Consider the following 13,277-nt stretch of genomic DNA (forward strand, 5'->3'; position numbering starts at 1 on the left):
CAGCACAACATGGTGGGCTGAAGGGCCTATACTCTGTTTTACTGTTGTTTTTCTCTGACTTAAGTGAGAGACCAGTTATCTGGAGAAGACTGCTCCTGGTTCTAGATTCCACCACCAGATGAAATGCTTTCAGCATCCACCTTTAAGATGTTAATGTTTCAATAATATGTACCACTCTACTATGTCATTGAAGTAGGATCCCAAGACTTGTTGCATCTGACTCTTCTAATGTGTGAGCACACGTGTAGATGTACGTGTGTGTTTGTAAATGTGTGTGTGTTTGAGGATACATTTGTGCACATGCATGCTCTTTTCAGAACTGGTAACTGTTGTGAAGGAGCGAGTTTGCACAAACCTCTTGTGTGTTTCACTTGTCCACAGTGGGCCTGCAGTACAGATTGATGTCAAGGCTGCGATGATGGCCTACGAAATGGTGCTCGCTGACGTCAAGTCAAAAATACACCAAACGGTGGTGAGTGGTCAATCAATGTTCGAGGTCCTTTTTAAAAACCTTTTGCTTCATAAGGGTTTCCTCCAAAGTATTGGCTTTATTTGTTGATTTCTGATGGTTCCATCACTTGTGAAAGTAATTAAGCTTTTAACTGAAATGAACGTTAAAGTTCAATGACTTGTGCTGATCTCGGAGCTTGTGGCCTTTGTGCTTTGTTCCCTGATTTCAAAGGTTGTTGTTACATTTCTTATGGTAGCCAATGGGCTTGGGTGGTTCTGAGTTTCCTGATTAGATGCACAGAACCAGATATGGTCTTGGCTTAAATTCTCATCTATCTTGGTTTCAAAGGGACGAAGGTCACTAGACCCACCCAGATCTGTAATCTGTCAGTCAGAATGGGAATGAGAGGATGCATTCAACTCCAACATGGAGTCTGTCAGCCTGCTGCTCCATCAGGTTGCTTGAAGCCTCTTGGGAGGGTCTGTTGGCAAAGCAACCCTTTGCTAATCCACAACCTTACCACCAATGCTCACATCCTGAAAATGAATTTAAAAGGTAATAGAACAAATTTTATGCATGAAGAAATGTGGCTTTTACATGAAGCAATCTCTTCCCCAGTCAAAAACCAGAAAATTGCCCAATCATGAGGAACTAAAGAAATTAAATCGGTATTCTTTGGAGTTTTGAAAGGTTGACGTTTCCATTAAAATGTAAGAATCTCAGTCAAACACATGTAGTTACAAATTAAGGGGAAGGTCATTTAAAATGGATTCTTACTGAAAGGCGAGTCCATCTCTGGAATTCACTTCCCCAGGGGTTTGTGGAGTCATGGTCATTGACCATGAAGCAGAAGCATTTTTGAAAATTAGAGAATTGAGTATAAATGATATTACTATGGTGCAGAGCAGAACAAAAAGATAATAAATAGAAACAGAGGAATAAATATTCACAGTTGCAATTCATAAATTAAGCACATGTTTGAAGGCTCTCCCTAATCTGTTAAACCAGAATCAACTGGCACATAGTCCAGTCCTCTAGATTACTGGCAGATGCTGTTTGAAGATTAGCTCAAATCCTAAAATCCATCAACTAGGGGTGGCATGGATGGCATAGTGGTTAGTGCAACGCTATTACAGCGCCAGTGACCCAGATTCAAATCCAGAACTACCTGCAAGGAGTTTGCACATTCTCCCTGTGTCTGCATGGGTTTCCTCCAGATTCTTCCCATCCATTCAAAACGTACGGGTTGCAGGTTAATTTGGATAAAGTTGGGCGACATTGGTTTAAATGGTCGGAATTTACTTCTTTTGTGCTTTAAATAAATTAATTAATTAAATTGACCAGCTGAGTTCTTTAAACTACTTTTTATATGTAAGGATTATCTCCTGCGGTGGAGAGTTCCTTGGAGTCCACTTAACTATTGATCTAGCGTGGACGCACACTATCTCCTCACTTGTCAGGAAGCTGCAACAGAGAACACTGAAGGAGGCAAAGCTACCAGTCACAATCGCGTTAACCTTCTATAGGAGCACTATCGAGATCATCCTGGCTGCTGCATCACACTGTGGTACAGTTGCTGCAGAGAAATGGATTGAGGTCAATCCATAGGACCATTAAAGTGGCAGAGAGGATCACTGGAGTCTCCCTCCCCTACCCCTCCCCCTACCCCCACCGCCCTGCCCAAATGACATGAACTACTGGGATCGTTGTCTGAAGAGGGCACGCTAAATCATTGAAGATCTGTTCCACCCCCACACACAGCAACTTTCAGCTGCTCCTGTCGGGAAAGAGATTCGGGAGTATGAGAGCCAGCACCACCAGGCTGAGGAACAGCTTCTTCCCTCAGGCAGTGAGAATGTTGAATGTCCAATGAAACCGCTCGCACTAACCATCCGAGACTCTCCTATTCATGAAACAAAATTTATTTATACATGTAAATACTTGTCCTGCATATGTATTGTTTATCTGGGTGTGTTGTGTGTCTGTTTTGCACCGAGAACCAGAGAACACTGCTTCATCAGGTTGTGCTTGTGTAATCAGATGACGATAAATTTGACTTGACGAGGTTTACCCATTTCTTCGTATTTTCAAGAGTGCATTCAATGAACAGATTGACCTGATACGGAATGGAGCCAAGCTGAGTAACATGCCACAGGTTCCTGTACTCCCCCCTCCCTCGCAGTCCGATTTCATGGTGAGTACTGATACACCTTTGTAAATGTTAAATATGCAAAGAACACCTTTTCTTTAAAGTGGTTAATTTAAAATGCTGAAATGTACACACAGATGCATTGTGACTTTGACCGCTGTATGAATTTTATTTTTAACAACCAACTTGTTTTCAGCTTCTTTACATGACAAAACAGAAAGAGCTTTTGGCTTCACACGGATTTCCCTCGAATAGCAACGTTCAGGGAACAATGACCACACCCTCAGCGTTTCCACCAGGAATTGTTCCATTGAACAATCAGCTTGGAATTACACAGGTAGGCCAAGCCACTGGGGAGCTTGGATTTCTTGCATTTCGCAGGATCGGGAATTTCCAATATTCCGTCAGGGGGAGAAGTGGTTGGGCCTTCTGAAAGAACAGCTTTCAACACTTGGAGATAAACAAGAAATTTGCAGGTGCTGGGATTTAGTGCAGTACACAAAAGTGCTGGAGAAACTCAGCAGGACATCCAGCATCAGAGGAAGTAAAAGTTGAGAGTTTTGAGGATGGATGATGGGAGGCAGGGGTGCAGTGCAAATTTTTTAGATGCTAGAGCTCACCAAAAACTGCAACAAGAAGGTCTTGCGAGACCTGGCTTTGGTGGTCGCCATGTTTTATAATTGACAGCGAACTGTAGGACTACAAAGTTGGACGACTCGTTGGGCACTGGCAGAGCGGTTCCAGCTGGATGAGGGAATTCTGGGTAACAAAGATAGCCTCTGATCCCACATTGAGCTGCGCTCCAGAGCGGTGCTCTGGCTTCAACCCTGTTGGAAGTTGCATAAGACATTGATGAGGACCCATTTTGAATATTGTGCTCCACATTGATAACTGCTATAGGAAAGAAGTTGTAAAGCTGAAGAGGGGACCTACAAGGATATTTCCATGAGTTGGAGTCTAGTAGAAAGGGAGAGATTAAGCAGGCTGGGGCTTTATTCCATGGAGCACAGGAGGATGAAGGATAATCTCATAGAGGTGTGAAAAATCATGAAGGGAATAGATCAGGTGAATGCAGAATCTTTTTCCAGTGTGGGAGAATCAGTAGCCAGAGGATTAAGGCAGGAGGGTGGGGAGATTTAACAGGAATCTGAAGGGTAACTTTTTATTTTAAACACAGAAGGGTGGTGTGAGTATGTAATGGTCTGCCAGAGTATCCCAGATGTAGTTGCAATGTCCAAGATAAAAATTGGATGATTACATGGATAGGATGGGTTTGGAGGGATATGCAGGCAGGTGGGACATTTTGGTCAGTGTGGGTGTTGACTCTGTGATTCTAAGCGCCTGATGAAGGGCGCAGGCCCCATAACGTGGACTGGCTGTTACTTGCTCTGCATGCTGAGTTTCTTCAGCACTTCCATGTATTGCATTCGACCCCAGCATCTGAAAATTGTCAGGATTACTTCTTAAATGTTACCAACCACTGTGGCTGCTTCCACCACCACCCCAGCAGCCCATTCCATTACCACTTTATGTAAAGAAAACCTTGCCTACACATGCATTTCCTTTAAACCCCATCCCCTTCACCTTCAATGCACGTCCTCAAGTATTTGACTTTTTGACCCTGGGATAAAGATTTTGGAGAGCTGCTTCAACAGTTTGGCACCTTCCTGTTGGCGGGACTGAGCAGCCTTGTGCAAGGTCAGGCAGAGGTCAGATTAACATGGTGTGTGCTTTCAAACCTGCTGTCAACTTTCATGCTGCTCTGATCTGACTCTGTTCCAGAGGTCGATGTCACCTGGATTATCATCACAGCCATCGTCACTTGGACCAGGAAATCCCAGCCAAGGAGGGACCTCCAATCAAAATCACCTGGAGCGTCTTCTTGAGAAACTGACTGAATTGTTCCCACAACATAATAGGTAAACATCAGGAGCTGGGCAAGTAATGTCTTGGAGTGAGGGGCACCGTCACAATGGAATAACTTGCTGAGAAACCTGACTGTGAAAATCAGACATTAGGGTTTGAAAACCCTTTCCCATAACACCCAGTCAACCTGTTCGAGAGAGAAGATAAGCATTTCAGGAACAGGCCATTCAGCCCACCATATCCATGCCAGCCAATGGGCACCTAGCTATATTAACCACATTTTCCTGCACTTGTCCCATTGAGTTCTCTGCCTGACCAATGAAAGAACTTTACAGCACAGTACAGGCCCTTCGGCCAGCAATGTGTGCTGACCTATATAAACCTACTCAACAATCTAAACCTTCCCTGTCTCACAGCCTCTATTTTTCTTACATCCATGTGCCTGTCTCAGAGTCTTTTAAATGTCCCTATTTATCCAGCGTCCACTATCACCCCTGGCAATGCATTCCAGGCACCCACTACTCAGTGGGTTTATATTAAAAAAAATTACCCCTGATGTCTCCCTTAAACTTTCCTCCCCTTACCCCTTATGCAAATGGTATTTGCTACTATTGCTCTGGGAGAAAGCTCCTGGCTGTTGTTAGGTCTGCTTTGTTCATGAATGAGTGAGACAAACACCAGGCTGAGTCGAAATCAGGGTTCTTTGTTCTTTATTACCGGATTGTAACACTTGCGACTAACCATGTTAGTCGGAGAATGCATTCTGCCGTTATCAGCAAAATGGTGATTTTTTATACCCTTGGATACATGCTTAGAACATCATCATATCATTACTTGTCCAATGACTAAAACTGTTGCTATCCTTTCCCTGCTAGCTTCCTGCCTCTCAATCCATCAATGTCTCTCTTATCTTGTAAGTACAAGGATGCATTCTGTTACTCCTTAGTACTGGGTGACTCCTTCTCCGGTCCCATCTCATGATGTTTTACCTAACAGGAGTACAAGGACACCTCCCCTTCTTGTTACTGCCCTGTACAGGGTAACTCCCTACACATTCCCATCTCATGATGTTTTACCTTACACTGTCCACCCTCTCATCATATTGCAGACCTGTTTTAACTCATCTGTCATCCTTTTTCACTCCAAAGAAAAAAGCCCTAGCTCTGTTAAACATGCCTTGTAAGACACATTCTCCAATCCAGGCAACATCCACACCCTCTCCAGAGTTTCCATCGCCTTCCTGTAATGAGGCAACCAGAATTGAACACAATATTCCAAGTGTGTTATAGAGTGGAAACATTACCTCATGGCTTTTGACCTCAATCCCCTGACTAGCATGCCTTCTTAACGACCCTATCAATTGCGTGGCAACCTTGAAAGATCTATGGATTTCGACTGTTAAGAACCACTTGCTCCAGCTTCAAGTTCGACCTTCCAAAATCCAACACTTCACGCTTAACCAGAATGAATTCCATCTGCCATTTCTCCAACCAGTTTTGCATCCTGTCTAATATCCTGTGGTAACCAATGACAATCTTCTGTACTATCCACAACATCTTCAACCTTTGTGCTCATCTGGACATTTTCTAAAAGCTCTGATGACTTTGCCTCTGCCATCCTCTCTGGTGGTGTATCCCTGATACTCACTACTCTCTGGGTGTAAGGTCAATCCCAGACTCTAATCTTTATCCTAAATCTACATCATATTTTGTTTATCTCTGAGGAGAAGGGACTCCTGATGTCTACCCTATCCTTACCCCCACAGTTTTGTATACCTCAGTTGTTTCCCCTCTTCACCTTCTCCAATGCAGGGAAAACTGACACGTTCTCCTCACCTTCCCCTACACTGTTGCATCCTGCATGCAGTACTTCAGCTGAGGTGTGACCAACGTTGAACATTCGTTGCCCTCCATAATGTTCGCTTTTTTCCTTTATTTACCCCTCTGCTCCACAGTTATAATTAAAGTGCACATTCCAGATTTTATTCAAGGTTTTTTATATTCATTTTGGTTTGACCTTTATATATAGTCCCCCAACAAACCAAATGGTGCAGAATATTTGTGCCATATCTCATCCAAATAAATGGCTCTTCAGGAATCCCAGATAGGTAGAATTATCAGTTTGAGAAACCTAGCAAGACTCTACCTTTTCAATATCTTCCTGCACATGGGTTCTAGCAGGGGTCATGCATTGCTAATTAAAAGGATTGGTTCTCTGAAGTTCTTCCTGATCTAGCTCTGATTGCTGCCTGTGGACAGAGGGTAACTTTTCTCCTGCACAGAGGGTAGTAGGTGCATCGAATCGGCTGCCGGAGGAGGCAATCAGGGCAGGTTCTATGTAAATGTTGCCCTCTGTTTGCAATGCTTAAAGAAATTGGACAGGTGGATTGATAGGATGGGTTGAGAGAGATATGGGCCAAACACTGGCAGGTGGGACTAGCGTGGGTGAGACATTTTGGTTGGCGTGGGGAGGATTTGTTTATAAGCTGCGTGACTGACTCTGTGATTTGGGCTAAACTGTGATGCTTCATAAGGGCAAATATTCTGTTGGTATATACTGAGGGAGGAATGAGGATATTGGCTCAGATGCCGTGGAGCTGATCTTAATGCACATGATTAGCCCCAATTACTAAAAGCTTAGTTCTTCCGAACAAACACCTGGCAGTTTAGAAGATGTCTTCCAAAGAGGAGTAAATGGAAGCTGAGGATGGATTATAAGGGTGTACAGTGGCTAGCGCAATGCCCTTACAGTGCCAGTAACTCGGTTTCAAATCCACTGCTGTCTGTAAGGTGTTGTACATTTTCCCGGTGACTCTGTGAGCTTCCTCCATATGCTCCAGTTTCCTCCCACATTCCAAAGACCGGGTTAGTCGGTAAATTGGTCACATGGGTGTATTTATGTGGCATGGGCTCATAGGCCTGTTTCTGTGCTGTAGTTCTAAATAAATAAATACATTTTGTGGATCCAAAAATCTGAATCTTCAAAGATCATTTCTAGATTAACATGCCATTTATTTCACTGGGATATATCCAGAAATGAACACTGCTATCACCTGCTATCACTGCTATCCCCAGTCCTGTCAGCTCCAACAGAGTGCAACACTATTGGAAATGCTGACCCCCTTCCACTATTAATTCTCACCTTTCCTCTCTCCTGCCGTCCCATCCATATCCAATTATCACCTTTTGTCTGTTGGTCTGTACCCCTCCCCCTGTCTTTCCTTTACTTCTCCCCAGCCTTGTACCTGCCTGCTTTTTAATCATACCTTGAAGAAGGGCTGAGGCCTGAAACGCCGGTTATATATCGTTACCTCCTAGAGGTACGAGACCTGTTGAGTTCCTCCACATCTCGATGTTTTTACTATTAGATATTTGCGGTCTCATGTGGGCATCATTTGAAGAAAGGAGGGGCTTTCTGTAGTGTCATGGTCAATATAAAGTTGAGAAGGATAAACTCTAAATTTGAGCATCCAGTCATTAATCCTTTCCCATTTCTGTTGGCCACTGTGACAAAAGTGATCACATTTAAAATGTACCTGTAAAGTTCTTGGGGTTGCTGAGGCATAAAGACGCATTACATACCATATATACACATGTACTAGTTGATACTGTGTAAACGTTGGCTCCCGACGCATCCCCACCCTCCCTCACCCACATCCCGGCTGCCTGCACATCCGAGCTACCAACGCCCTGACTACTGTCTCTTGCCCAGACCCGGGCCATCTGCCCATTGAGCTCCCGACGCCCCAGCCGCCCTGCCCATCAGAACTCCTGTCACTCTGACCACAGACTCTCGTCTAGGCCCCAGACACCCGCCCATGCGAGCTCCCGACACCCCGAAAATGCAGACTTACCACCTGCTCCTGGCCATCTGACCTCCTGACTCCTCCAACGACTCAAGTACTTACTGCGGTCAAAAGTAGATCCTTGTGTTATTTGCCAGGAAGAATTGACCAGCAGTCGCCTTTTTGTGATGAAGTGTGGAGAGGTAAAGGATTCTCTTTTTTTTTGACCGCAGTAATAGTTAGCCCCTAAATTTTACTCTAAAATTTGGTCCCCAAAATTCAGCTATTGTAAGTATATGCGGTAAATGTGATCCCTTCCTTCTATTGGATACTTCTCTGCAATAGATGCAGGCAGAATTTTGCCCCCCTGCTTCTCAGGATCTTTACCCAGCTCTTGTCAGTCTGGACTAACTTGCTCACTGTTTCCGGTAGGGACATGATGATCATCTTTCTACGACAGGTCAGGATGATGAACAACAACTCGTTGTCTGGGCTGTCCTTTGAACAAATCATCAATCAAGTATCAGTCCTCATCAAGAACCAACAGCCACACCTTGGCGTGAGTGTAAAGTTCTGTTTTTTTTTTTAAATCCTGTTACTGCTTCGCTACCTTTTGAATAATAAAAAGTATCTGCGTTTCCTTGTGATTGAGATGAGGGGGAAATCAGGGGTGAATTGCCATGATGACCTGGTGAATAGTTGGCGTAATGAGATGTGGGATTGCACTTAATTGCATCGTTTTGTTTTCCCACAGAATATAAATATGGATTTTGCAACTGATCCAACGTCATCAACGGCCTCCTGGAGGAATATCCCAAAGGATCCCCATGTCAGTCGCCTTGGATTTATGACTGGTTCACAACACCAGGGTGGAGTCAGTGTTGAACCTGGACATCAGGTATCATTGGCTTGGGGTTGTTTCTAAACTCCTGTATGTGACTGAGGTGAGAGAATGTATTGCTGCACTGGAGATACATTACCCCAATGTCTTGGAATAGTAACAGGAAGATGATGTGCTGACTGCTTCAAATTGGGAGTGTAGCAAGTCTGAGTCAATGTGCACATCTAAATAGGAGAGAGAGGATAGGGCTTTTAAAAATCCAAGCCATAAGGATAAATGCAAAGTTATGCATTTCTGAATATTAATATCAGAATTCCAAAATAAAAGCCAATTGCCAAAATGTTTAGTTGAGACAAGAATATGGACTATCGAGATGCAGTTCTCTAAAAACAAAGTTAACTGTGCAATAATCCATCAGGAAGATTCATTGGATTCTGAAAAAGAAATAGTGTATATCATGGCTAATGTGATTTATGGCGTGAACAAAAAAAAATTAAAAAAAAAGAAAAAGAAAAAAAAAAGGAAGATTCATTGGATTCCAGTCATTGAGAGATGGAAGAAGGAGCAGAATTGAGCCATTTTGCCCATTGGGTCTTTTCCGCCGTTTAAATCACATCTGATATATTCTTTCTTTCAACCCCATTTTTCTGCTTTCTCTCTATACTTTCCACATCCTTATGAACCTCTGCTTTAAATCAGATATTTGACCAACCACGCTAGCAAAGATGGAGGTCAGCATTAATTTGACGGTCTTTCTATCCAGCGGTCTTAGCGATAGAACACTAAAGCCTGACCTTGCCAGTGATGTGTCAATGAACATTACATCACAAGCTCAAGCAGAGCAGGTCCAATGCATTGTGGGCAGAGTATCTTAGTCCAACCTATAGTGCGAGTTGACCTTTGAGTGCCAGTTTAATGTTGTCCTTGCTTCCTAGAAGGAGGAAGAAGATCCTTGTGTTATTTGCCAGGAAGAATTGACCAGCAGTCGCCTTTTTGTGATGAAGTGTGGACACAAATACCATCGAGAGGTAAAGGATTCTCTTTTTTTTCCTCTTCCAACTGCTGATGGATCAATCCCCTCAGCAGATGCTGCATGACCAAAAAGCCCATTGGTGGTCTCTGCCAACACAATGAACCCACGTCAGTTACATGACTGCCATCGCAACCCTGTTTGTGTTGCCCTTCACTGCTCTATCTTTCTAGTGACTGATGGTGAGGAGAACTGGCATTGAAACTCCTTTGACCATTTGCCAACATTCACTATCTATTTCAATTTGTCTGTTCATTGACTTTATGTATATGACAACAAACTCTCACTGTCTCACGGAGGTGTGTAGGGAAGGAACCAGGGTAGTTTAGAAAAACACGAGAAAATGATCAGATGTAGTTGAGTCAAAATTCAGTAAAAGTCGTTACTCAAACAGCCACCTGCAACTTTTGAAAACCCCACACGTTCCAAATGTCGTCACTCGGAACCTCCCGAGCCAGTTTGATTAAGCCTCCGGTGAGATGCCACAAAAGAAAGAAAAGTTTGTACAATTACTAGAACAGTTTTTTTCTGCTGTCTTTCAGTAAAATTAGAAAAGTTGACCTAATAGGAACCTTTAGCGTGACAAAGAATGAGAGGCATAGATTGGGTGGATAGCCAGCACTTTTTTCCCAGGGCAGCAGTGGTCAATACCAAAGGACATCTGATTAAGGTGAGTTGAGGAAAGTTCAGAGGCATTTTTTTAATATATGAATACACAGTTCTGGGTGCCTGAAATGCATTGTCAGTGGTGGAGATTGGTACAATAGGAACATTTAAAAGATGGTCAATTACATGCAAGAAGATGTTTATGGGCTGCAAAGTTGGGAAGAGTTAGATTGATGGAGGAATATTTGGGATGAAAGGTCTGTACTTTGCTCTAAAATACAACCAACATCTTTATCTCAAGACTTTTCTCTTGTAGGCATTGTCTTTCCACCTGTTGGGACAACTGCTGCAAAATACTCAATACGTGCTTTTATGTTCAATCTCATCACAATTTCCCATGTTTCTTTTTGAATACAGTGCATCTCCTTGTGGTTGAAGGATCAGAAAACGTGCCCAAGTTGCACCCTCAGTTTTGCAACCTCCTTCTCCCAGTCCTAACCACAGATCAGAAATGGCTGTGGACCAGCTCAGCTTAGAATCGAGTCACTGGGGTTGAGATGGAAGCGACACTGTTGCGAAGATACTGGGCGAGAGCAGAGTGATTCGTGACATTTTTTTGGATTCCATTGGACCCACACAAAAAAAACCTCTGACTTTATGACTGTTCCTAGCAGAGGACATTCTACTTTACGGAGAGATTATTTTGTGAAAGGCATGCTGATTCCTCGACCATCCTCAACTGAAGTGTATTTTAATAATGGATGATGGAAAGTAATCATATGCAGTTTAATAATTAAAGATGGTTGAAGATTGTTAATTAAGTGTTTGCATTCCATCAGTCCTGCCTATGTATCTGCATAGTTTAAAAAGTTCCTTCAGGAAGACAAGAATTTACTTTCAGGCCCCTGCTTCTAGTTTCCTCACTGTTAGCCTCCTCTGTCTGTGAGCAGGAATGAGATTTTGCGCCTCACTTTCATTTTTATCTGGAGACACGACAGACTGCGGCTGCTGGAAAATGGAGCAAAAAAACCCAAAACAATCTGCCAGAGGAACTCAGCAGGTCGAGGAGCAGACTAGCTGAGTTCCTCCACCATTTTAACTACAATCAGTGTCTACAGACTTTTTCGTGTTTCACTCCTTTCAGGAGCGAAGGTTCTGACCTGAAACACTGATCTTTTTTTTGTCTCCTACTAATGCTGCTCAACCCACTGAGTTCCTCCAGCTGATTTATTGCTTCAGTTTAATCTGGTTTTCTCTTTGAACGCTAGGAAAAGATGGACCAGGAGCTCCATTTACTGTCTATAACCTCCATTTACAAGAGGTAGAAATGTCATCAGACATGATTAATTTCACATTCCCACATTTACATTTTACACTAAAGGGCCATTGAATGCATTTGATCCCATTTACATGACCTCATTGGTATTTAATGGTGCTTAACAGGTGTACGTAAAATGCAGATTGGATCGAAGATTGAAGGATATCTAGTGCAGTCACTCACGAAAATATTCTTTCCTTAGCAAATAGTCAATTGCAATTGAAACCCAGAGTGGCCAAATTTATTGCAAGCTGGCATCTCTTAATAATAGAACTAGATGGAGAACCATTTTTAAAAATGGGTAGCATGGTTAGTGTAGTGGTTAGTGCAATGCTATTATACCAATAGTGACCAGGGTTCAAATCCGGCACTAGTAAGTTTATACATTCTTCCCATGATTGCGTGGCTTCAAGTTGTACAGAGGTTGTAGGTTAATTGGGGTATGCTGTATGTCTAAATTTAAAAACCTTAATTTCCTCCCTTTGCAGTCATAATCTGCTCACTTTCCATCCAAAACACTAATGGGCAAAGTCTGCAAGAGCTAGAAAGTATTGTCAGCATTGAGCTCTGCTGCAGGCTCCAAGATTCTGTCCTGTAGCCTGCTTATTCCAGAGGAAAAAATATCATTTGATTCCCAAATGCAATCCACAGAATTTGAAAGCTTCAGTTCTGCATGCTCCTCTAGGCTTTTTGGGGACCAACTAACGACAGTCCCTTCTATCCTCCCAGTCAACACTCTGAAGTCGAACAATGAACAAGAGAGCAAAATTTATTCATTACTATTCACATTGAATATTTAAAAAGCCACATCTCTGGATAGTCCAGCCAACTCCTCACAGCTGTAAAAGTTTAGGTACATCTTACTTAAACAATCTTTTAGAAAGGGAAGTTTCAGAAGCCATATACAATGAAGTGACTGCATATGGAAAAATAGTACCTCTGCAAACTGAAAAATGAACTAGTAGGATTTTAGTAGCAACATCCTATTTTAATAGCAACATCTTCAGCATTTACAATTAAAACATTAATATGTGATAAACATTTTCCTTTTAAAAATATTTTTATTTGAAAGAAATATTGCATGTATATATTGTTTAGATATTAATTATATTGCTTTATATAATGCAGAATGAGTCATATAAATTATGCATTTGTAGCAGTGGCTACACTACTAACTGAAGGATCGCACAACCAGACAGGTTGAGTTCAGTGAGCAAAACTGATTTATTGCA

At 42.6% G+C, this 13,277-nt stretch overlaps 1 protein-coding gene across 6 annotated transcripts in view; it reads left to right on the plus strand.

Moving 5' to 3' along the window:
- The window catches only part of LOC138741220 (E3 ubiquitin-protein ligase DZIP3-like), an 83,348-nt gene extending 71,804 nt beyond the window's left edge, over positions 1-11,544 (plus strand). For 5 of the 6 annotated variants that reach the window (XM_069894949.1, XM_069894948.1, XM_069894950.1 and 2 more), the window contains 8 exons: positions 382-472; positions 2,544-2,645; positions 2,797-2,937; positions 4,383-4,519; positions 8,683-8,809; positions 9,005-9,148; positions 10,027-10,119; positions 11,145-11,544. In XM_069894949.1, the coding sequence (XP_069751050.1) occupies positions 382-472; positions 2,544-2,645; positions 2,797-2,937; positions 4,383-4,519; positions 8,683-8,809; positions 9,005-9,148; positions 10,027-10,119; positions 11,145-11,225 (916 nt within the window). In that variant the 3' untranslated portion in view covers positions 11,226-11,544. Of the gene's footprint in view, positions 1-381; positions 473-2,543; positions 2,646-2,796; positions 2,938-4,382; positions 4,520-8,682; positions 8,810-9,004; positions 9,149-10,026; positions 10,120-11,144 lie in introns of those variants that run through there. The other variant, XM_069894953.1, reaches the window with a different exon arrangement.
- The last annotated feature ends 1,733 nt before the right edge of the window (positions 11,545-13,277 follow it).

Source organism: Narcine bancroftii, chromosome 8, assembly GCF_036971445.1.
Source record: "Narcine bancroftii isolate sNarBan1 chromosome 8, sNarBan1.hap1, whole genome shotgun sequence".
Lineage (NCBI taxonomy): Eukaryota > Metazoa > Chordata > Chondrichthyes > Torpediniformes > Narcinidae > Narcine > Narcine bancroftii.